A 26,661-nucleotide genomic window follows, 5' to 3' on the forward strand; every position below is an offset into this window, starting at 1 on the left:
GAGTCAGCAAATCGAAAACGCTATTAAAATTTCATGCCTCAGTGTAATAGGGTATTCCTCTACATTTTAGAGTATCTTCTTGAGACCGTATTTCATGGGGAAATCCTCTAAAATCAAGAGGGAACCACTCAAAAATAGAATACTTTTCTTTGGGTGAGATACGGTCAACAAAATCACCAATATTATCTAAATTTATGTTTATATTTACAATAATCATTAAGTTGTAACAGCAACTTATTTTTATACTACATCCAGACATTTTATCCAAGCCAACTAAATAGTGCAGTAGCTATTAAAACATGCATAGTTGAAGTATCAAGAAGCAGTCTGGTTAAGGCAACCAGGTATCGTCACTGCTGCAACAATGTCATTTAACAATTGCTCTGTGGTTATAACAACCAGATAATTAGTTGTTCCATATTTTACTATTTAATCTGGTTGACACAACCAGAATTCTGTTTGTGACAACTATATTGTTTTTTCCGTGTACGAGTGTCGCCCCTTTTCATTTAATTCAAGTAAAAATTTGCAACATTTTGTAACTTCAAAATGTTGCAGCCATAGACATAGTAAATATAAACTCCCATTGAATAAGCTGAAGCTTGCGAAGAGAGAGAGAGAGTGAAGATTTAAGAAGACATTCTTTCTCTGTCTTACATCATCGTAAAGGAAAAGAATCGTGCCTGCGCCTCCTTTGTCGCGATGGTGAGACTGAGAAAGAAAGTCTTCTTAAATCTTCTCTCTGTCTCTCTCTCTCTTCACAAGCCTCAGCTTATTCAATGGGACGCTCAGTCTATATTTACTATGTCTATGGTTGCAGCTGTCACAGTGATCGATCAATATCAGTCACATTGCCACGAAGGTTGTTACTATGCTAAAAAGGGCGACATTCATAGGAACACTTTTATCACTTGTCATGTCGCGTACCTGAGCGCGCGAGAAATCTCCGGCCTATCATTTGTGAAATATAATCGCTGGTTATTTAAAAACTATTACAGCCTCGACATTTTTGTATTCGAATTTTCGCCTTGAAATTTTCCAAAGAATTTACGATTAAAAGGATGTCCGGTGGTTTTAGTACACCCTGTATAATAAAGGAATAAATTGATGGCATCAAATGGAACGCGCCTGTATTGTTATCCGTGTCAGATCCAATCGAATCCTGAAAGATTTGGGAATGCACTCTCTGAAAGTCACTCAGTGGATCATCACTGAAAACAGTTACACCCAGAAAAAATATTTATTTAAGTTACACAAATGAAATACAATCACGTTTCTTTGATTCTACACTAAATGCGCTAGATTTGAAGAAATGGATACGGACTCTCGTAGAGATTCCAGTTTTAATCGAACAAAATTTTGGTTAAGGTAAAGAAATCATTTCTTCGAAATTAAATAAAAGTCTGGCGAGGTGAAAATTCAGAGAAAATCTGTTTGATTTCGAAGAAACTTTTTTTTCCCCGGGCGTATAATGCACCGATTGGCTTTTGGGGAGCAGAGAGGAGAGAAAGAGAAGAAACGGGAAGAGCGCGGCATCGATTATCGTGTCGCGTAACTCGCTCGTAAGTAGATTGACGAAAAATCCTCACTGGGGGGGGGGGGTTGCGGTCTAGTCTCTTTCTCCTATCTCCGCGGGAAGCGAGACGGCCCGGGGCGAAGCGTTAAACGAACGAGAGGGAAGCGCATCGCTCCTGATGGGCCGGTTGTAAAACCGATCTTAGCATCACCCCCGGCCTCTCATAAGCTCTCGTCGATTCGTCCCTACGCGGACCCGGAGCGCGGGGATGATTCTGAGAGTAACACGCGGTGACGATGTTCTTTCCAGTTCCCCCGGAGCGCGAGGTGATCAACAAGGAACGCATGTCAGGATCCTATCGGCTCTCGGCCTACTACCTGGCGAAGATGGTGGGCGAGCTGCCGCTGACAATGGCGCTGCCCGCAGTCTACCATATTATTAGTTACCCGATGTTGGGCTTCCATAATATAGCGGTCTTCGTCATGTTGCTCCTATTCTTGCTACTCAACACGGTGGTCGCGCAGGTACGCAATTTCCTACCCGATCGCCGATCAACGTTAGATATTGGACAAATGGCCATTTTGTGCCATTCCGAAACGGAAACTACGATTCTGGTGTAATAGGATTTTGACTCTGATTGATTCACGTATCAAAATGTCCCGTTCAATCACGTCGAGCCGAATCAAAATCCGTTGCACGATAGCTAAATACGCGGCGCGAGATAATTGTACACGGGGATTGATAAATGTCAGATTTTCATTTTTATTGGCATGTACTAATACGACAGCCCGCTAATACGACGATATTGATTCGAACAACGCTCGGATATTGGATTGAACCGAAATTCGCTAACGATCATCTTTCCGATAATTATTTCTACAGGTAACCCTCGTAATACCATTTTCTCGTCGTAATATCAGGTAATTCTTTCAACTGTCGCTCATGGAAAAACGATAAAACATGTGATTTCCAACTAAACTTTCGGAGAAAGTGTAATGCGAGCGAAAACATTTGTTAAAGCGAGACATTTTGGATATCACAAACCGTTATGCTCGTCAATAATTCGTTCCATTCCCCTAGCGAGTTTGTATAGGATATATTACACATTCTGTATAAATTTGATAGGGAAATGGATCGAATCATTAACGGGCAGTGTACAATTATAGTCTACAAAAATTCAAAAATTCTGTTGCTTTAAATCTCAATTTTCGTACGTTTCTTTCTTACTGAACCGTACGGTACGCGTTTAGTTTCAAATATACATTGCGCATCGGAGGGAAGAAGGAGGGTAAATAAGAACGGTTCCATTAAAAAGACATGAAACGGTAATCCACCTGGAAAATAGCCATATGTTATTTACGAAGGACTGATCGGAACGTTTTAATATGACATTAGAGATCGAAACTCAGTATACGCGCAAGAATTATTCCGATGTGAAACCCGTAAATGTATAACAATAAGCAATATCTATTTTTCACACGCCATAAAATATTCAGTGGACGTTTTGTTGACAATAATCCGTGTAAACGCTAATGCAAACGTATATTCATTATCATTTTTACATTGTTAGAAAGTATTAAATATTGTATAAGCGGCTCGTCTCAAGCCGAGATTGGAAATTTGCACCAAAATGCACGAGGGTAATATATCTATCGGCTCTTGAAAGTTATCGACCAGGTGGCGAGAGAGGTGGCCGGTTATTCAACCGTTCGATTTAACTCGGCTTCATTACGTTCAGCTCTTCAATTTCACGATGTCTTGCAGAGTGTCGGATTCTTCGTGGGCGCTTGCTGCGAAGATCTGCAGGTGGGCATCACCGTGTCTGCGCTCTATACACTCTCGACGCAGCTCCTAGGCGGTTATTTGGCGACGTCGGTCCCACCGTGGCTCGCGTGGGCCAGATATATCAGCATGATGCATTACGCCTATCAGAATATGCAGATTCTGGAGTTCGGCTCCGGCGAACCGATCGCGTAAGACTATATACCATCTGTTTATTGTCACGTCTGTCCTTTCGTACCGCATGTTCAAGTCAAAATTGCATTTTTTTTCCCCGAACGAACGGACTGCTGCTTAAGAGCTTCGCTTTCGAATAAAAAGTCGAGAAAAAAAATTAAGCGGATCAGATGCGAAATGACGAAAGGGAGTCATGGTTCAATGATCATAGAATTAAAAGAAACTTGTCGTTCTCCCGTAGAAGAATGATTCAAGTACAAGAGATGTCTGTACTCGAGCCATAACTAATCGAACAAATAATGTTTTTCTGTACGACAGATGCTCGCAGCCGAGTAAATTCGCCGAGTGCAGAAACGGCACGACGATACCCGCTCTCGCGATTTGGGATAATCAAGGCGGGGTCAAAGGCTCCGCTCTACCAATGTGGGCGAACACGGCGGTGTTACTGGCGTTCCTAATCGTTTTCCGGACCCTGGGCTACCTCGTCCTGCGTTATTACCGTGTACCAAAATAAGCGTGTTGGGAGGCACGCAAGTAGCCCGCAAATTCTCGGCACGACTTTTCGCGGATCTTCAGTTTTTGTTACTACATAGAGTATTATAGCAACCGTCGTCGCGCTGTGTCGCGTGTCTCGCCTTTTGTCGGGGAATGAAAAACGGCCGTGCGTTACAACGTCGTCTCCCTCCCCCCCGGGTAGAATTTTCTCCCGACGAGCTGTCGAACGTCTGTAAAGTTTTTCTATCTGGCTCGAAAACACGGGGGAGCGGCGTGAACGGTTATCACGCGCGAACACGAGCGTTTTCACTTTTCCCGGCGGCATGTATCGAGCAATGCGACATTAAATGCGAGACTGCAACAGACTTGGCGAGAACTCTATATATACGTACAAACGTACATATTGTGTATTTATATATGTGTGTATGTGTGTACGCATATATAAGTATATATAGTAAATGTTGAGAATATCTTTACACACATAAAGAGCGCGAATGCGTGTAATTCGAAAGAGAGATGTGCCAGCGCGTGTTCATGAATGTCGATAGCGTGAACGAACACGGGACATCGTTGTTTTCTCGTTGTTTGCGGCAAGAAGGGTATAATAGTAGAACAAATTGACGCGGTGTCGCCGAAACAGACTGAAAATTTGTACGATGGCGATGAACCTTTATACATACATAGAGAGATATACATATATATTAACATACATATGCGCGTACACGCGGACGGTAGGTTTTAGATTCTTAAACTTATTTGTAAGTGACCTATCACGTCTTATCTCTTTTTTTTTTACTTTTATTACCGCCACAATTGCTAATGTTTGTTGATACTGGTAAGGAGTACTGCTACTGTTTCTATCATTACTTACTATCTTTTTACTATCGAGATGCTGTAATTAAGACATAGATGAAACATTATGCTGCTAATTCTAAAGTTGACAGGGTGGAGGAAATAAGTATATACATTGTTCCACCGACAAGATGCTATTGAACACTATCGACTGACAATGAGTAAATTTTCGCAATTGTCAACGGAGACTCGCGGAGATCCGGGAGCGATAGAAAAGTCTCAGCATTCATGTGAACAATTAGCTTATAATGTAGTATTAAATCTATAATTTATCATTATACAGATATATAATTTATTTTTATAATTTATTATTATACAGACGCCTATCTACGGCAATATCATCACATATGTCGTGCATTTTTTCAATAATTGTCACTTGTACCTATAATGAAATATACAATGGGCGATAACAAAGCGTAGTTTTAAATAACAATCAATTATTGACTCGATGTACGTTCATTTCTACGAAATATCAAAATAATAATAACACACAAAATTGATATTATATTATAAGCCAAATTTTGACAATTACGCAAATTTCCAAAAGACTCGGTTTTTAACCCTTTTGGTATGAAGGACGGCGGCTGTGGTCCATTCGTCGCGAAACGTTCGTTGGATACTTTGAAGAATACATAAAAATATTCTTACGTTGTTAAAAGTGCGCGAAGTCTCCCCTGGCGCGCGTTCAACAACTCCGTGATATTACACATTTTATCGTGCTCGACAAGCGAGAAAAAAAGCGCTTTTCGACCGGACTCTGCCGTGCCGAGAGGGTTGATAGCATCTTGTTCGCGACGGTACGCGATAAACGCGCGTTTGCGACTCGCGCGACGCGTACACCTTCGAAAAGTTTGCGCCACGATTCGGGACGAGCGTGGCGGCGATGAAGAAGGACTTTCTACGTCGATTATAAAATTTGTTGATTTCTCCGACATGTCTCCGTGATATTACTCGTTACGAGAGTGGGGGGATCCGAAATTAACGAGCGGTGTAATATTTCATTGTTTACTCTTTGTACATAGAGGATGCATGTGCGTGTATTTGAGAGAGAGAGAAAGGGGAAGCGAGGAAGATATTGCTTATGTATGTATAGATGAAATAAACATTTCATTGTAATATACATACATACCCGCGGACACACTTATACATATATAATGATAATGATAGTAATAATAACGACGTTAACAATAAGTATTATTATTCCAATTATTATTACTATTGTTATCGCGTAACGATTACTCTAATTATTTCAATTTTTATTATCGCTATTATTATATATAATGTTATTATTCTCGCATGTACATTTTTAACGGACTGAACGAGACGCGCTGTATTTTTTGTACATGTACGCGAAAAAGGACGATATGTTACGCTGGAGTCGCATTAAGATTACAATTCGCGTGAATCCATTTCGTTAACACTGATATCGTAGTGTGTTGTTATACTCCTTTCCTCTCCCGAGTTACACAGTCACGGAAAGCCAGTGTTTGTTATAAATAAGATAAAATTAGACTAGATTATTGCAGTTATACATGCGGAGGACACGTATCCGTCTGCGATTGTAACGCATGTCAGCCAATCAGCGAGTAATAATATTGTAAGGACAGTGAACTGGACGACTCCAGTGGCCAAGTAGGGTCGCCGCAAGTACGGTGAATCTCTCTGATTTTTTAAGACGAATATGATCGATGCATATCTCCGCGCGCGTACGAACGCACGTTGTCTACAATCTCGTTGCTGTTACGAACAATAGCTCGCTTTCGCTTTTATTACCCGGTATCGCCGATCCTCCTTACGATAACGATAGATCAGTTAGTCAGGAATGAACGTTTCGAATTCGCCGCATTCGCCAAAGGACCTCGATTCCGCGAGTCGCGATCACGGAGAATCGTCCAGTACACCAATAAACGCAATATCCACCAAGTGTTCATTGAGTTTGGTAAACGAGGCGTGAAGAGGGCAGAGCGGGAAGAGAGGGATTCGTGTACGACGAGGATCATTGCTTCCTAATTATGTGAGGCTGCAAGAGGAATGCGAAGAAACAAGAAGAAGAAGAAGAAGAGGAAGAAGAAAGAGCCACAGGAACAACGTCACTGTGTAATATCGAGATAAAGCGAGCCGGTTTAAGACATCCTGCGATCTTATGCAAAGCACGATTCGGGGCCGCTGTATATATTAGACAATTGGCCGTAAATGTAGAAAATCATGGGGAGAATATTAACGACTCGATAGAAAGCGTTTCTCGTTCAACTACGGACGAACAAATTTTGTTTTCTTCAATTTTTACGTTCTCAAAGACTTGTATTTCTTGGTTCAGTCGAAGATCAGGCTAATTGCAGCGATCACGGGGGTAGTCTTAAACTGGCTCTGGCGACAAACAATGTTACGTTTTCGAGAGGAGCAGCATGATGAAGCAAATGTATAAACAAAGATTTGGCTGTGTCAACGTCTGTTGATTTCTCTGTCGTTTCTTCTTTTATATTTTTAACGTCCGAATTGCAACCTCTCGATGAAAATAAGGAAAGTGTGAGAAAGCGCGAGAGAGCAAAATCCGAGTGAGATATGTGCCGCGAGTGAATTAAGAAAGAGAGATAAAGCGCGAAAGAAATGGAATAAGAGAGCGAGAGAGTATGCGGAAAGAGCTTACGCTCGTATCTTTATCGCACATTTAACGTTGAGTGACGGCTAAATCTCGCAGGATCACTAAGATAACAATCTCTATACGTTCCATATAAACAGAAACGCAATCGCGTTTCGCGTTAAATTTGCGATGAAATGAATTTTAATGCCGAAGCCAAGAGGAAAAGGCTGTTTCGGAGCCGTACGTCGTTCACCGATCGAGCGACGAGTAGATGACACGCAGCTCTACACGCCATTTTTCGATTGTCGCTAATCGAAGTAATTTATTTTATTTCTATTTTCGAATAGCAAAGACCTCCCCCACACCCCCCACCCTCCGTGAACAAAGGCGAACAAAAATGGAGCGAACGCAATACGACGAACCAATTGTATAACGCCGCTTTTGTAGGCGGCTCTAACAACTGTTCTCTATCAAATATCCCCACGAGAATGCGGACGTGCATCGCCATTCTATCATACGCAGAAAACGCACTTTTTGATCATGTAGACGTCTTTTCAAAATTTTGATATCCATATATATACAATTACTATACAATATACACCACTGACTGTTAATAACCCGCGCGACTGGACATTTGTATGCGTTTACAACTTTAGCAGCGAGCTCGGACTGTGTGAACGATTACTCACACTCGGAACCGTAAATTGTACGATTCACATCTTCTGGATGCCGCGAAGTTGGACAAAACGCTCCGTCTCGTTAACGCGCGACTACAGTCGAGACGAGCGTATGCAGACCGACGGAAATTAACATACGCACATTGGTGCACCATCGTTTTTTCATGCGGACCAGAATAGATAATTGCAGGACAACCCAACAGTTGACTTCTATATAGCTGTTCAGAACAGTGTACATCAATAGCGACAATTAGATTAGGACGTGAAACTATTCTTCCATAATGGAAATTTGATTTTATAAATAAGACGATGCATGTGCAAATTTCATTTTGGAAATACGATGATGCGCGTGCAAATCTTTTTTTACTATTCTTGATTAGAATTTCGTAGAATTAAGAACGTTTTATTCAAATTAACTGTTCAACAATTTGTATTCAAATACTTGAGTTTTATCATAAAAAAAGACTTACTCGATGAAAGCGGAAGTTTCAATTTTGGTTGAGATGAAATACATTTTAGATTATGTATTTTGTAAGAAAAGTGAAAGTTTGATATTATAAACGATATGAACAAGTTGCTACTGTTATACATTCTTTTAGAACATCTGTATATTGGTTTATATAATGAAATATTACGAAAGTAAAAAGCATATGTGAAGCACTTTCGATTGTTCGCCGGATCGGCGAATTTGGATATTACGATAGCTATACAATGTGTACGAAACATGATCGTGATTTATAGTAAAGCAACTATTTTTTTCCGCGAAACCTTCTCATTTTCTAATCATGTGATCATTCTCACCTTAACATGACATCCACACGCATACTTCATCCTCCTCGCCGCGAAACCATTCGCACAATTCAGACTTTGGAATACGCAAAAAGAATGTATATGCTTTTACACTAAAACTTTTATAAGACTGATGACTGATGTTTTTATATGAATATAATAAATGGCAGGATAAAGATTCTCCCAAATTAAAATTGCGTTGACATGTTTGTACGTGTAAGGTCGTATGATGAGCTATGAAATTGTAAATTTCGACGTTAGATAATTATTTCCCTCCCGACGTAGAGAAAGCGATTTGAATTTCAACTAATCACACGCAGCCAAACTTTTCTACGAAGGCACGGATACGGGCTTCGGCTTCGATAGTACATCGTTTGTGAAATTTCGACAGACATAGAGCAAGATCGTTCGACGAATCAAATGAAAATCGATGGTCGCACGCGCCGAACTTACATTCTCATCAATACTTTCCACCCGATAGAGAGATCTGTGTGTTTCGCGGAAAATAAAATTAGGGTATTTCGAGCAAGACTATTTCGCTTTACAAAAATAGTGCCTTTTTTACAAAGACTCTGTTGTTTGTGCCAAGTCAAATCCAAAGGATCTGTAAGACACACTGCCAGTGTACAGACTGGGAACAAAGAGAAAAAGTGGGGCAAGAGGTAGAAAGGGAGAATTAAGAGAGGCGGAGAGAATGTGGACTGGAGTGCGAGCGAGTGTGTGCTGCGAAGTTGTTAAACGGTAAACTGAGAGATCAGCGTACGAAAAGTCACGCGCGCAACGGACTTAACTTATTTCTGTTAAGGCAGGATCGCCCGCGAGATATGGGCGAAACTTTGTCGGACACGAAGACGAGCAAGGACTTTTCTCACGAGCGCGGATTGAAAATAAGCCGAGACATTTCGTGCGCACGCACGTACATGCAGCATGAGTGCGCACGCAACGCACGTACAAACGCACGCCCATACAATTTGTCGAGGAATGTCCTCATTTTACAAAACTTACCAAGAAATACCGGGACTAAAAAGAAATGCCAAAAGTGTTCGATTAATTCAATGCCGCCGTGGATCCCCGATTGGTATTTTATTATATGGAACGACGGAAACAAGTAATGTAAATGTGCTAAAGAGGTTTAATATATAAATTTAATTACGGTTGTACACATATATAAATCTATATATATACATATATATATATGAAAAAATATATATATGTGAACAGACAAAAGCACCGTTCATTTTTTGGTGCTCGTTAATAAACGTGTTAACATCCAACACGACATTGCACACCAAGTATATACTTGCACACACACGTACATTTATATACTTCACATTATTTATCCTCACGACGCAACCCAGGCATATAATAGCTCTATCCCCGCTGTACATACATACATACACGCGAATATACCTTATGCATAAGGTAACGTTAATGCACTAACAGAAAAGCCTTATTATTTCCTTTTAATAGAAATTACGTTAATTAACTGATAGTATTATTCCTGTTTCCCGAGTAGCAGATGTACGGTCCGCATTATTACCTAGACGATAGCTCGTTATCTAGTTATTTTTATTTGACCACGAAACGTTTAATATCACCATTGCTATAGTAATAATAAGAATTATTATTACTACTAATACTATTGCTATTTTATTATTACTATTGCTATTATTAAAGGTAATTTTTTATTATGACTATTATTATTATTATCATATTCGTCGTAATTATTATTATTGCGGTTATTGCACCAACTATTACTCTAACTATTAATTACTATTATTAGTATTAATTATCTATTAATTATTATTGTCGTTATCAGCAACATCTCCACTATCATCATACGTCGTTGTCATCGATATCACCATTGATACTCTATTATCGTATTTGGATAATATACGAAACCGCACACTTCGGTACAAGTGTACGCTATCGACTTATGTGTCATATTTCGCACAACTTGGACACATTGTTTTTATTTTTTTTTTACCAATTTTTAACGAGCCAACTCTAAGGCAGAACAATTCGATACGCCTGTACGTTCTTTTTTTACTTTATCTCGCTTTGTCCTTAGATTGCGATTTTTTGTCAAAACAGCTTTTCGCCCTTTCGCCTTTAAAATCGGATATCGGGAAACAAATTGTAACGTTCAAGGATCATCTTAGTTACGCAATTGCTTTCGGTAATGTTGCTCACTGAATTTTGCCAACGTATTCTAGAAAAGCGGAAGGGAAAAGTATCGTATTCGTATGCAAAGTATTGCAAATTACATATGAAAATCCTTCGTAGGCTTTTATAAACCGTGATGTATGATCGTGACAAAATCATTGTACATAGCAACGCGATAGCTGCACATGTGTTCTAAACGACGAAGAGGATATTTTAAAGAACATTTTCCGGCTAAATGATGTATCGTAGATGCACAGCGTGTTCTGAAATCCGCGTTAACAACGATCCATTGCTAAGAGGCACATATTAAGCGGTAAATTTATTATCTCTTCGCATACTTTCCATACTTTCTGAGGTGCGGACTATTTTTTTAATAGTCTTCGTCACTACTTGATCTCGTTTTCTATGTATTTCTCGGATTTAATATATATATAGACCTTATATAAAATGTGTGGGGAGTTCCGTATTCAGAATATTTCGGCCATCCTGAGGATCGTTCCAGGATTCTTGCGTTTTCGTGTAAAAATACATGGTTGTTCGTAACAAATTTTGGGCTGCGAAATTGCATCGGCGTGATACTCTCCGCTACAAAGTGAGACGTGAAATTGTGCGTAAAGTCTCATAATACCGAAAAGTATTCACAAGTATACCGTAGCATTGCTAGAAGATCGGAATCCGAGCGGGAAAACTCGCGTGTGTTCGCACTTAAACTTGCAGAAGTCACGTGTCTTTACGAACAATATTTCTTCATGTTCGTAACATTTTATTTGTCTTCGCGTCGCGGCTGTGTTCTGAGTGCGGATCTTTATTTACAGCTTAATAAATGCCGAATGTAGTTACCGCCTCTTTCCTCACATCTCTTCCCCATCCCCCCCAGTACTTTCGGATGCGTGCGCGTGTGTGTTGACGACGACACGTGATGCGTGCCTCGGCAAAGTGAGAGACCGTCGGGTAGCCAATTTATCTCATGGATGTCAAGGTGGATGTCCCAATTACCAGCCGTGACATAATTTCAAGCACGACGGAGACGTTCATTGTTTTTCCGCGGCGTAGTATGATTTAAATTCCCTTCGATATCAAATTAACTCTCGATAACTCGTCGCAAAATGTAGGGGTCTCACCTGTCACTTTACAATTATCTTCTTTTTATTAGACACAGATACAGAAATGTAAGAAGCAGATTTATTTCTTCGGGAGAAAAGTGTTTGTTTAAAATCTACAATGTTCATTTCACCCGTCACGTTCATAAATTCGAAAGACGAGTGCCTGTAATCGCTATTTTTATTTCAAAGCGACGCGAAGAGATCAAATGCGAAAAGTGCAGGCGCGATTATTCAATAAGTGTAATCTATCGAAGAAGCGGATTGAAGGTACAAAGCGTTCTTAAAGAACGTTAAATTAAAAAATAAAACTTATTTCAAACGACACGTCGACTCGAGCTCGTGTTCTATTAACAAATCTTCCCAATTGTGTCACGGGACCGTTGGTCATCGGGATGTCCGTCTCGCGCACCTCTCGGTAAAGAAAAGAAGTCAAGCGGGGCATTATGCGGCTTTCGTGGACAGCCTTCTGCTCAAAGCAAACGTTACCATACCATCGAGTACAAATTGATCTTGTACGCGATACCACTCCGTTTTGTGAAACCCGAGACGAGTAGGAGAGGGAATGGAACGAGAATCAAACGTAGCTTCGTCGAAACGGCGAAAGGCATGCGCGGTTTACGCTTCTGATCTTATAATCTTTCCCCGGGCAGAGATTAGAATAATAATTTTTACGCGAGAACAGCTCTCGTTGTCGATCGAAGATGTACGTTCGGTTTCACGAAGCTTGACTGCCGTGCGGAAATTTTCGTATCGGGCAAGTGGCCGTCCGTACGATCGCAGACGCAGCCTTCGGTAATCCTGTACACTTCGATTGTTGGCCTACGCGACGAAGCCCGCGAATCTCTTACGCACGACACCGACAGGATATTTCACGTGGCGCTCCGAGCACGAACGAGATAGAGTCCCTCCGATTCAGAGTCTGGCCGACGGGCCGGTTTCGGTAAAATACTGCGAGAGAGAAAGAAAATATATTCTCCTCCCGCTCTACACGGAGAGAGCCTTCTCTTAAAATTTTGCCTGAAAATCGTGTAATCGTGGGACAACGTGGCATTTCGAAGGACTTTACTATACATTTTACTAGCAATTACACTTGGTGTACATTGTACTAGTAAAGTGTTCGGTAAAATTTCAAAAAACTCTCGCGAAGGTCTCCGAAATGCGACGTCCCACGAGTACACGATTTTCAAGGTAGATGCTACGAGAAAATTCTATGCTGCCTGTAGACCGAGCGGGAATGCATTTCCTTCGCTCTCGCGTCACTTCGCCGAGACCCGTTGGCCGGACTCTGAGATCGGAGGGACCCTAGGACAAGAGTATGGAAAGGCAAGATCAGAGTGTACGCGATCGTTCGTACGTTAATTAGCGGCAAATGCGCCGTTGCATACTCGGGATGTCCGCTTCGCGCGTTTTATCGTGATCGTTAAAAAATCAAGGAGCCTGTTAACCGCAAAGATTTATATAACTCGTAGTTCTTCCTTGAACGTGTATGAGCGACGAGAGACGGGAAACGATTGAGTAATATCAATAATAAGGTGATAGAGACGGAGAGGAATGTAAATAAATGGAGTTGCTGGCTGTGCTGTGTAATTGTTATAATGGCAATATGTTATATGAATATATATATATATAATATAATTATATATATACAAACGATATATATACACCGATTTTGCGAGCCCGGCATTACCATTAGATCATGCGGAGGCGAAAGTTGCTACTGCGATCGATTGACCCGTTTTCGGGCCGGATCGACTGTAAACCTTTTTTTCATCGTACAGTGCCTGTTTTTTTTAACAGTTTGATACATTTAATTGAAAAATCGTACACAAGGCGTGTACTGTGTTGCTCCAGGCGCGGCCAATGGTAACATAAAATTGCGACCGTGTGTGACTCTTACGTTTCTCCGCGCTACAGCTCGACCGGAATTATGCCGAAAATTTTCGCGTCAACTCTTCCGCGCTGTTATCTGAAAAAAACGGGCTAATTATCCGCGTTAACGTTTATACTCGGACAAGAATGTAATGACAGCAAGTGACAAATCGCGCATCGGACGAAACGTTAATTGTTTAAGTCAACACGGGATATCGCGGAAAATATTTGTACCGTCCGAAACGCACGTCTCGTTATACGATTAAGCGCACATTCGCTGACAGCAGTGACCAAAAATTCATCGCGCTCCACCGTGCGCAGGAAGGGGAATAGATTTGTACCGTAGAATGCCGTCTAAGCAGGAATCGTTCTTAAGATAATTTCCACGCGACTTTTTCCTCGGCGAATATTTTCCCACCGAGGGAACCGATTGGATATTTATTGGGATCCTCCCGTGGTCTACGCGACATTGTAAAATGCGTAGGCAAGTCGCTTGTATCTTATCCGGGCCGATGAAACTGTAAAGGAAGTCGTAGATTGAAAAAGCTCAAGGATAACCGATAAATTTCTACGACTGGCGTGTAAGCCGTCGCGCCACGAACGATCGCGCCTCGAGTTTCTGAGAAGGCAGCCGTAAATTACTTGAAAAGGAAATTAATCCTGTGCAGTTTACTGGGGTTTTTTTTCGCGAGCGCCTCGTAATATTAACAATATATTACTGCAATGTCTTATACGCGTAACAGCTATGCCGCAATTATATGATACTTTATGTTGTAACTCGACACTATATTGTTTGCATATGGTAATATATTATTAATATTACTATATATATATAAATAAATATTGTTGAATACATAAAATGCTAGGGATGTGTACTTCTTTTTGTACGCTTTGCGAGTGAATTACACTCGGATTTTACATAGGGGGGAGAAAAGGGAGAGGGGCTAAACGATGCAGAACTCGCAGTAGCAACTTCTGCGACAAATCGTGAATTTCATGTTGGAGGACGTTGGTTACGGAGAGTGCGTGCGCGCGAACTCGAACTCGATCATACTGTGTCTATCACTCGGCACTGGCTCTTACTCCTTTTCATTTTACCGAGCTCGATTCACCTCGGGCGAGAGCACACTCGTCAGCCCACTTGGTCGCGGGCGGGGGCGAGACCACTTTTGCGATTTTTGTCCGTGTAGAAGATGCGGCGTGCGATGCGACGTGCGGAGCGTAGTAACAGCGTTTCTTAAGCTTTTCCAGAACGATAGCTTTTTTATGCCGAATCTCAGTACCGACTTTTCTACAAAAGCGCGTAGGGGAGCGCGGAGGACGAGCGCGTCACGGTGTTGGCGCGCGATGCGCGGGACACGTATGATTAATTAATCTAATTGCGTAGCGTAGTAGCGGAGTGCGACGTGGGAGCGACGCGTAACGTAAGGACCCGCATTTTTATCTAGCGAAGAGTTTGTAATAAACTCGAAACTTAGGAGATACTTTTTCTAGACCTTTTGGCGAGGCGGCCGGAGGTGCCCGGCGGACGTCGAAGTCGCGGTGGGACACGCACGGTTTAAGAAACACTGCCATAGTTTAATTGCGGAATTTTAACGCTATAGTTAATTAGTGTTACGACGAACACTGGCCCGATCGCGCCGCGCGCGCCGAAAGCGCGAGAAGGCAGCGTGCGAGAGGCTCGCTTGGATAACCGATCGGACGTTCTCTCTGCCTTGGGAGATACCGTTCGCGTGCGACGAGCACGGAGAAACGAAGGGATTGGGAAGGGAACAAGTTTTGCGGCTCGGTTGAAACGTCGGGTGCGACATTAGCGGCGGCATTTTTCATTTGTACCATATGAAACTCATGATAAGGATATCAAACACTTCGAGTCGTCGCAATTCGTTTTAGATAAGCCGAGCGCGCGATGCGATGCGACATGATTTTCCCCTTTGTCATCGACTTTTGCATACGTTGGAACAATTTACTCGACGTGAGGGATGAAACCGTCGCGTTTCGAATCTTTTAATAATTTTACGATAAGGGCGCACCTGCGAATGTGTATGTGTGTGTGTGTGTGTGTGTGTGTGTGATGAAGATCAAACGCGTTGACTCGCGGGCATTCGTTCTTACGACGCGACGGGGTTAACAGACTATCGACCGCGCGGTTAACGGCAGATTAAAGGGCTAGCGTTGCGTACGCACTGCCATTATATCGATAGAGTTATTACCAGATCTCCATCGGCCGTCCCGGTGGCGACAGGGCCGGCCTTTGATCGCGAGAGACTCTCGAGTAAGCCGTTTATCTCGCCAAGAGGCCGCCCTGAAATCGCCGAGCCGTTTATCTCGTGAAACGGCTGATAGGGTTCGCGAGCGCGCGAGAGAGAGAGCATGGGACTCTTCCGTCATTGAAATCACCGCTTAATGCGTTGTCGTTAATTCGGTATCGAGCGTACGCGTATGCAGGGTTGGGAAGCAACTCGTTACTTGTAACGAAGTTGCAGTTACAGTTACTTTCTCTTCATCTGTGACTGTAACTTGACTCAGTTACATTAATTATATTAAGTAACTGTTCCTCTATACAGAGGAAAGTCCTCTTTCTAATATGAGACAGCAGGTTTTCAATATCCAAATTCAATCACAAGTCTTTCCTTCAACGATCACACAGTCGAAGAATGAATTTTTCGCTAAACAGATTTCGCACCAATAAATTCACGGTGGGATCAACAGACGATGCCTATTAATTTAGAAACCCCTCGCTATCTCATATTAGGAGCCTGTCTCCAGATTGGGGGACTGTTCTCTAAATTTTAAACATCCGCAGACCGCATCAGGCCTTGCACTTGCGCATAAACGCGTTTATCGACGCTCTACAATTCAAATGCAGATTTGCTAGCTTTATCTTCGTTGCAAGAAGGCAACCGCACGGTAACGATTCGTTACTTTTTGAGTAAACGTAACTGCAACCAGTTAACATTTTTAGCGAAGAAACCGTAACTGTAACCTGCAGACACTTTTATAAAGTAACTTTCCCAGCTCCGTGTACATGCGTGCGTGTGTGATGTGCCCGCGCACGCGTGGATATAAAAATGTATAAATTTCCCAAATGCCAGGAGAAACTTAATTATCATTTAACGCACTTCGGCGTGACGTAATAATATAACAATGAACGAGATTAGCTGCTTATTGTCCGTCGTTCGAACCCACGCTTGGCTTTTCTGTATTAACTTTTGCAAATTGACAACCTGGCGAGCCTGGCGGAAGAAGTCCCGTACGTTCCCGAGGAGAAATGGAAGGTCAGGATGACGTCAACTTGATGTCATTGACCAACATATGACAGAAATTTCGTCGGCACAACGTCAAATCGACATGTGTCATCCTGACTTTTCTCCTCGAGTTACCCCGAAATGAAAACGGAGCATCCGTGGAGGAGCGAGCGCGCCGTAAGGCAGAGGGTGCCATTTGTCGCGTAACCGTCGGCTTCGTCCCCGTTTTCATTTCGACGCTGACCAAACGATGACACGAGCTCAGTCAATATAACGTCAAATCATATCCTGACTTTTCTCCTCGGGTTACCACGAAATGAAAACGTAGCACCGTGGCGGCGCGAACCGCGCCGCAAAGCAGAGGGTGCCATTTGTCACGGGACCGTCGGCTTCATCCCCATTTTCATTTCGACGCTCCCGTTTGCGCTTCGATTGCGTTTTAATTGCGCGACGCGGCGATCCATACTACACTGTAAAGCGCGAGTACGATCGATCGTTATCGAAGCGACTGTTCAAATCAAACGTTAGGCGCGGAGGGGTGGGGGAGGGGGGAGGAAACTGTGAGAGCAGTTTCCGGACTTCCGGAAACGTTGGGACGAACCTCGGATGTGTTACCCGAGGGGGGGCGGAGGGAGAGACGGATCGCGAGGTTCCGTTGCACGCGCCAACGATCCGGAATGCGTTGAGAGAGCACCAGGGACGATCCTGGAACGATCGCCCGGCGCGAGATGCCGATCTCCTTTGCGCAGCACCGCCGAACGCGCGTCGCGCGTTCGCGACGACTCGCGGCGCGCCCTGACAGTTCGTCGATTATGCGGAATCGAGAGAAGAGGGAAGCGATCGCGACCGGCGAGAAGTTATAGTTATATATTACGCGCGTAAGATGCTTAATACAAACGATTAATATTGTTTTTTTATCAAATTGAGATCGAAAGAGAGAAGGACGGGGAGAGAAATAGAGAGAGAGAGAGAGAGATATGCGCGTCTGAAATATGCGTGTGCGTATGTGTGTGTGCGCGCGTGTGCGTTGAGAGAGAAAGAAAAGAGAGCTAGAGAGAAGGGGGGGGGGAGAGAGAGAGAGAGAGAGAGAGAGAGAGAGAGAGAGAAGGCAGAAAGCGGGAGAGAAATTTCAGCAACGGCGTTCATTCTTCGACAACCATAATATGCAATATAAAAATTGAGTATACTGAGCAAAGCAGCGAAAAACCATCTGTCCTAGTCCTAGTATTCGAATTCATCACCATAATTTATAACCAATTTCAATTTAAATCTAATAAAACGATGTTATATAATACTAACTTGTGCTCGTCAATTCGCTGGTGCCTCCGGCAGATCCTTCCACTTCCATAAAAGGTGCCTATCTTCAGGGCCGTGTCCTCGGCATATCACGTTCCACTCGCGCGAAGGCAACTGTCTTGCCGGTTAACCGAGCATCGACAGCAAATCGCGAGAGGATTCGGCGATCGCGGTTTCTTCCCGTACTTGTCGCGTATCGCGAAAGAATAACCGACCCGTTCCGACTGTCGCCGCGTGAATGATAGGCAACAATGAGATTAGACCGTTTTCGAAGTGCTTACGGCGCTACGCCATTTCTCGGAACCGGCGCTCGGCGCCCCCGAAATTCCAAGAATTTCCGCGATTGATAAACCTCGATAATCGACGAAACTTTAAACATTATGTGCTCGCGCCGCCTTTGACTTGTACACTTGTTCTTTAATATTGTCCTCGTGGTATGTCTTGTCGCTAAAAAAAATTCTCCAACCCTAGTAGCACAGTGCATTGACCAAACATTGGTTAAACATTGGCCCAATACTTGTACTGGTTGTATTGGGCCAATGCTTAGCCAATGTTTGGTCAATGCACTGCGCTACTAGGGAAATATCTTTCCTGCACATAAACGCGGCGATTCTCGTAATATTGACAACACAAAATTAAAAGATAGCAAACGTGCCAAACACGTTAGATAAACCGTGGGTCTTGTAGCGAAATTGCAGTCATCGCGAGTGTGCTCTCGTTCTTTTATTTTGAAATGTGTTTTTCTTATAAACGTTGCCGGCCTTCCGTCTCGCTATTCGTTTCGTACCAATCTCCTCGGTGATTATCCAATCGTCGGGAATAAATGATTCACGATTCCGTTTATGTTTTATGACTTTTTTATTGAATGATTCTAACCGTTATCAAGAAACAATGTTGTGTCTGTCGTACATGTTTAAAAACTGGTCTTTATTAAAATTTTTTTTATGCGGATGCGATCAATGATATCGGCGTGTGGGTTTCCTTATTCATTTTTTTTTCCTTTCAATTTGCGCATTCTTCCGCGTTTTGCGCGAAGAGGAGAGCGAACTGCAGGTCTGCCCGTCAAGTTGCAGCTTCTGCATTTAGCTTCTTCCCTCCCTGGCCCGAATCTACGCTTCATAGTAGCCGCTTGTGGTACAGGAAGCGCATCCGAAACGGACAGACCTTGCGACATGGATCGTCGTCGATGCTCATGATGTACTTGCCGAGCGAACGCCTCAGGTTTGTAAAGAAATATCGTTGAGACTCTGATATGATTTGGTAAAAAAATTCTTACGCGTGGATAAACTTCTAATACTTCCATTGGAAATATGCGATGCGTAAACACGTGGGCATGTCGATATTTTTATGCGTTATGCAACAACGGCGCCCGCGATCGGCGCAGCCGATACACCATGAGTACGACACGGTTACATGAGAATTATCTTGTTTCATTACTCTTTCAGGCCTTGGACAAGACGACACTCGTAATCCGCAGTCGCGAATTATCCGTTTTGTTCGTAGAGCATTGTAAAATCAAATGATAGGCCTCCTAACGATAGATAAATAGGTATTGTAATCTTAGAGCCACAGAGATTTGTAGAAGTCTCGTTAGATAATAGATGAATTATCTCCTATTATCGCGACGAAAATTCATGCAAACTGATATGGCCTCGGCTGTCAGAGAAAAGGAAAGAAGACGTGAAAAGTCACCTCTTAACAATTGTACACTATTTTCTAACGTCTACATGTTTCTTAAATTACACCGTAAATTATTGTGAAAATATAATTGAACAATTTTGTCATCGCGTTCAACTTATTATCTTTTCTTTTTGGTGAAAAAAAAATGAAGTGCCGTCTCTCGCGTTTTTGGTGGTTCCTCACGAAACACCTATAAATCTCTAGGACTCTCATAAACTAAGACGGTGTATCGTGTATAATATTTTAGGGGTATTATTAGCTAGGTATAGGTAAACATTGCCTATGTACAATCGCAACAGGGTTGCGCATACTACTTCTTGGCAATCCTAAGTAAAGCTTACAGTTTGAATAAACTTCTTTAGGTAATTATGTTTTTTTTTTAATAAGTAATAACTCTATTAGAGACATAACAGTACAATATTTGACTGTACTTGTTATCGTTCATCATTTACATGTTACATTCCTCTAGTTTAAAGTATCCTCATACATCTCGCGTAAGTTTTGGTTCTGAGAAATAATTAGGATAATCCATTTTACTATTATAACTGGCCAATAAGTATCTGCCACTTTTCTTATATTATTATTCTATTTACCATATATACAAATAATATACAGTAGTCGCCGTGTCGATACAGATAATATTAAAATCTAAATCTTAATAATTATAGTTGTATGCATATAAACTTGACTGTCTAATCCATCCGCTGTGTGCTAGCGTTGCACACTGGTGTGTGTACGTGTGCGCGTGGCGTACGGGTACATATACACCCACACACATCTTTTATATAAAATCTGTATAATCTACACGAGTCGCTTTAAGTATATCTTCTCTTTTAATCACAAAAGATACAAATGTTTATAATTGTTACACAAGCAGGGGGGTCTTGGGCGGTATCACTCTGGCAGTATCTTTCCTTTTTATATTACGGATACCTGATTTACATTCTTATGAAACGATAAATCAGTTCACCGCTAGATTGTGCAAGAAGATATACAGAATTTATTTTCGCATACTGAATCGTTGCGAACGCAATCATTGTGTAAATAATAAGATCAGGTATGATTATTTCTATACATAATAAGCCCGTGCATAATTATTCTGCATATACATATATTTATCTCCCACTTTGAAAAATTTTGATTCTTCCTCCTTATATAAAATTTGATTATATACGGATCATACGGTGCACACGATTTTCTTAAGGCCTTGTGTAAATATTGCTATTAACTTTATGCGTAATTTATACTTTTCGTTACTCAATCGACAGCATGTTTCTGGACAACTACTTTATTCATCATCGTGTAATAAAAGTCTAATTGACGACGATGGAAGCAGTTTACACCGCAACTCGATGACAAAAAAAAAAGAGAGTGTAAGTCGTAATGCACAGAAGTTTAACAATCTAAAATAATAATAGTTCAAAGATATATATTATAAATTTAGTTATTTATAGCAAGTTAACTTAAAATGCACATACATCGAAATATATCAAAATGTGAAAATAAATTCTATATGTGCAAATATTCGGATGTATCTTCAGAGGCTGCAAACATCATCAGAAGGCATAGAAAATTCACCATTTTCTTCTTTTTAAAATTATATATATCTATATATGCATATATGATATATATGTATATATATAATTCCTCAAAAATTCCTATATACATATATATGCAATATATATTATATATATTATATATATAGAAATTTTTTGTCTAAAGTAGAAAATTGTAACTTGAAAATTAGATTAATGCGAGAAAGAAAATTTTGCAAATACATTTCAAGTATTAAATTTTCCGAGATGTTAGATGCACACGTATTTTTCATCTTTGTCACTTATTTACAATAGTCAAACATACGTGCATACAGAGATATCTTTGTAGGGAGCTAAGATCTTCTGAAAATGATAAAATTATTAGACTTTTAAAGACATTATTTAAGTTAATATCATTTTCTATACGTCTTTTTTTTATATTTCATATCTGTAATTTCTATCTCGGGAGATACATCACATGTTCTTGTTAAATTTCCAGTGTGAAGCCCGATATCCCCTAATTTTTCTCTGTTACTACAATCTAAAGTAAAGGAACAATCTATTTGCATAATATCCATCAATAGGTGGGAAATTCTCAATTCCCGATGAATATCTTACTCTTATGTCAATTAAAATTTATTTACAAAAGTAGTTATGTACAATTATTTTTTGTAATTTAAATATGTAGGTCTATCATAGCCTTGAATGCGAATAGACCGGCTTTCGAATATAAAGACCTTATTGCAAGAACAACTCCGAAATATTCCGAAACGATAGATTAGCACAGCATAATTTTTCGTTCGAGCAAATATTCGAAAATGATTCGAATAAAACAGTTTCGCATCGATTAATATAATTTCTTTTTGATAAAGTGAACACAAAAACTATATAAAAAATGTGATCTTGCAAGACAGACTTAAAACAAATTAACAATGATCTCTTAAACAGACATTTTCTATTGAACATTATTACGATTCGTGACACAACTGAATACTGACAATAATATAATTTGTATGTAAACGTACAGTTATGCTATTTCACAATCGTTTCCAGAATACTTGCCTAACGAGTTTCGTGTTTATTTTCTCTATCTTTTCAAAAACATATCTTTCAATAACATATATACAATGCCATCCATGCAATAACGTCTTTACAAATAGTATATTGTTTGCAGTATTATCGTTAAAAATCATTTTTTTAACTTTAGCTTTTTAACTCTAAATTTAATAGGAATATTATAATTACCATAAGATTATTTGTACCATGAATTAGGTGACACGCAGCACCCCCAATGACCCCAATACAATTTAATTTTTTTTTTTACTGCAACCATTCACATACAGTAGCCTTCCAGGTTTATTCTCCTATCAGAGACAAATATTGAATATCTTATTCAACTTCGTTCTTTTCATAGGATTGGAAGAGACTTGTACAAAAGTCTCTTCACAGCAATACTGTAGTCAGAAGATCATTATAGCAAGATGTTCACCATTTTGTTACAAAGTATGGGGGTCGCAATTTGATTACATTTTTACGAAACTCACTCGCCTTTTATCTCAGTTTTTTTCTTAATCGAAGAATGCCAATATATCGTCGTTAGAAGGATTACCACTGCTGGCGCCGCTACTAGGTGGAGTGTTTAGTTCCGGAGGAGCATCGAGATACGAGAGAAGTTCCATTGCATCCATATTGTCTGGCAAGAGCTGTAACAGTAGATAACATATAGTTGAACAAACTGGTAAAACGCTTCAATTAAAAAAAAAATTTCGATTTACTGCGAAAGATATTTACATTTAACGCCTCTTGGCCGGTACCTTCCCCGTCTATAACTGCAGCGGGGTCGAAATTTAAGTCCGATGGTATATCCGCAGCGGAATCGTTATTTATGGTTGTGGTACTCGTATTGCCGGAGGTGTTGTGATTTCCCGTGGATTCTTGCGACGCGGGCGGAACACTCGGCGGTCCACTGGCACCACCAGCTGGCGTGTGAGGGGTAGATTGCGGAGTGTGCGGCGTATGAGGAGTATGAGGCATCTGTAATGTACACAGCATTATATTTAACATTTGTCAACTGCAATATATCGCATTTCGCTAGCTAGTTTTATATTATTTCTATATTATTATTGTTCGAGCATAATCGATGTTGCAGCAAAACGTACCTGGTCGTTGAGTGATTTCTCCATAGCATTGAGAGGATCTAAAGAGTTAACGGAGTCGTTTAAATGCGAGAGAGGACCCGTTCCACCGATGTAATCATTATTGCCGATAGTATTCGTTCCAGAGTTCATCTCGTATGTTCCGGACGCGCCCCGGTGGTTAATGCTGTTACTCGGATACGTGGAAGATGTGTTATTCATCATCGAGCCGCTCACGATACTGTTCATATCGGGCGGTATGTACGGACTCATAGCTTGATTCATATCCCAATTGTTCATAGTTGGCATATTCATACTGCCTGGCGACATAGCCTTGGTTGTTCTTTTGCAATCACTTTCTTCCTCGGATTTAATACCAGTTAAGTTCTTCGCGGCTTTCCAGTTAGCGCCCGAGTCTATCGTCACTTCGTCGACTTCCGTGGTATTTAAAGTATTCAGAATACCCCACATATACTGATCAACCTCTAGGCCCTCCAACTGTGCAGATTTCCTGTAAAACACGCGGCAATTAGTTTCATTCTCTTTTTTCGACGAACGCATCAAAGTGATTGGCAAGTTTTTACTTATACTTACGAACACACTGGACACCTCCAGCTGCCTCGTTCGCAATTCATTTGCAAGTACGATTCCAAATCGAAACACTGTATATGCTTGCATTCATGTCCTCTAGCTGGCAGTGTAATGCGTTTGTGGGTAATAGGACATTTTAAGAGTACCTGTACGCAATAAAATGTGCACGGCTTAAAACATTGTTGACAACTTTGCGCCATGGGAGTAAAAAAGATCCTCAAAATGCTTTTGTGAAACTTACCTTTAGTGCTGTTTGTTCGACTACATCTTTCTCTGATTGGATGCCATTCGACAACGTATTACTGAAATTTCTTTTGATTTTCGTTATACAGTGTTCTGCCGTCAACAACCTTTTACGTAATAATCCATGAAGTACACTTCGCACACTGGGTCGGTGAACCAGTTGGAGTACAAATAGGTGCGACTGTAATAGCATATTTGTGACCTTACGTTTATCACAGTCTATGAACTATGTAATTGTGATGGAAAAAAAAATAGGAAAATTATTTTAAGCTTACAATTATACCATTAATAAAAAATAAATAAATAAAAAACAATAAAACAAATAAAAATAATGAATGAATGAATGAATGAATAATAAATAAATAATTGTACAGATATATTCAATTGAGTAAAATCTATCTGCACGAAGCGAAAACTTGTTCTTGAGCTTAGCAAAGAATCGCTTTGCAAAGAGTACCTTCTTATTTCCGAATTACGTAAACAGTATCGTTTAATTATTGATATCCTCAAACTTACACAACAGCATGCGGATACGGTAATCTGTATTGTGTTCCTTCCTGCTTGACAGACGTCCTTCAAGTAGAGAGGCTTGTGGGTAGCTTTGTTGTCCCCGCGGTCGATCACGAGGGGAGTCGCGTTAACGGAGACTTGTACACTCGCCGGCCAATTCGTGTTCATCTGTCTGTCTTCGTGGTGGAAACACTTGAGCTGTAGCTCCAGGTCTGATCGCCACACTAACGTCTGATGCACCGTGGGCTTCAGTTGAAACACATGATTGCTAACAGCCAAATTGTGCTCTAGGCGGAAGGGTGGAAGAATTATGCCGTCTCTCACGGGGAATGTTAGTCTCATTTCATCATCTGAAAGAAGCCGTACATTCTCAGGTGTCGCGGTTTTAGAGACCCAAATAAACGTTAGAAAAACATCTACATGTCGTGCGTATCAAATTCTCCAGTTTTACGACTGACAGACGCTATTTCGCGGTTTGGAAAAATGGCCACCGTGCATCTGATTACAACGTCTCTTCTATTGATACAATTTTTTTAACCCGAGACAGCATACAAGTGCACGTAATCCTGAAATCGTACTTACTCTGAATGTTAACGGGCGATTTCATCTCATTGAAATTAGGCTTGATGGGATCCGGATTCGGACTGATGTAAGGCGGCATGCTGGTGGCGGGTGTCAACGGAGGCGTCGGGTTACCGGGGATGGGACTGTGCTGATAATTCACGTTGCCCCCGTTCGACGATCTCATCGATACCACATCTTGCTGGTATTGACTGGTCGCCACGGCGGACGCGCCGTACGACGCGTTGCCGCCGCCGTATCCCGTGTTCGGCTGATGGCCGACGAATTGGTTGCCAACCGAGGTAGGTGGGACCATGCAGACACCGGGTACGCCGTTGCTACCGTAGCCGTATTGGTTGCCGGCGGCCGTCTGAGATGGGGTATTGTAAGCCGGCGCCGCTTGCCTCATATTCGTCGCTCGTATCATCGGGTTAGGCCCGAAACCGGCCGCTGTAGGATTCATACTCTGCATAGACTGGTACTGTTGCTGAAAATTCGGCCTCGCCCCGGTGGGATAGTTGGTCGGGTAACTCGGGGCCGTCGTCAGACCGCCGTTGAAACCCTGCATAGCCGCTGGATTCTGAGCGTTGTACGGAACTTGCTGTCGCTTTTGCGCCATGTGCATGGCTGGGTTCGGATAAGGCGTTAATCTCCGTGGGTAGCCTTGATGCGGCTGCGCCTAGAAACGCAGAGACACATACGCTATTATCAGGGAGAACGGAGACGCGCCTTTCGTCGGCCGAGATATACGCTACTGCAACAAAGTTAGAAATAATCGTAGTGCGGCAAGATGAAGTGCACAACTCATACAGGACCGAGGACTAAACCGCTGACCAAAATCACGTACACCGATGCCTA

General features: G+C 41.5%; 2 protein-coding genes across 3 annotated transcripts in view; one reads left to right on the forward strand and one right to left on the reverse strand.

Annotated features, from left to right (window-relative positions):
• Positions 1-5,978, forward strand: part of LOC105562088 (ABC transporter G family member 14) — a 14,981-nt gene extending 9,003 nt beyond the window's left edge. For both annotated transcript variants that reach the window (XM_012012619.1, XM_012012618.1), the window contains 3 exons: positions 1,826-2,040; positions 3,281-3,489; positions 3,791-5,978. In XM_012012619.1, coding sequence (XP_011868009.1) covers positions 1,826-2,040; positions 3,281-3,489; positions 3,791-3,986 — 620 coding nt within the window. In that variant the 3' untranslated portion in view covers positions 3,987-5,978. The remainder of the gene's footprint in view (positions 1-1,825; positions 2,041-3,280; positions 3,490-3,790) is intronic.
• Positions 5,979-21,938: 15,960 nt separating this feature from the next.
• Positions 21,939-26,661, reverse strand: part of LOC105562112 (zinc finger MIZ domain-containing protein 1) — a 13,919-nt gene continuing 9,196 nt past the window's right edge. The window contains exons 2-8 of the mRNA XM_012012661.1: positions 25,825-26,482; positions 25,249-25,592; positions 24,731-24,958; positions 24,493-24,635; positions 23,923-24,409; positions 23,555-23,797; positions 21,939-23,466 (exon numbers count right to left, since the gene is read on the reverse strand). Of these exons, the coding sequence (XP_011868051.1) occupies positions 23,332-23,466; positions 23,555-23,797; positions 23,923-24,409; positions 24,493-24,635; positions 24,731-24,958; positions 25,249-25,592; positions 25,825-26,482 (2,238 nt within the window). The 3' untranslated portion in view covers positions 21,939-23,331. The remainder of the gene's footprint in view (positions 23,467-23,554; positions 23,798-23,922; positions 24,410-24,492; positions 24,636-24,730; positions 24,959-25,248; positions 25,593-25,824; positions 26,483-26,661) is intronic.

Source organism: Vollenhovia emeryi, unplaced genomic scaffold (assembly GCF_000949405.1).
Source record: "Vollenhovia emeryi isolate VEMERY1.0 unplaced genomic scaffold, V.emery_V1.0 DF939195.1, whole genome shotgun sequence".
Taxonomy (NCBI): domain Eukaryota; kingdom Metazoa; phylum Arthropoda; class Insecta; order Hymenoptera; family Formicidae; genus Vollenhovia; species Vollenhovia emeryi.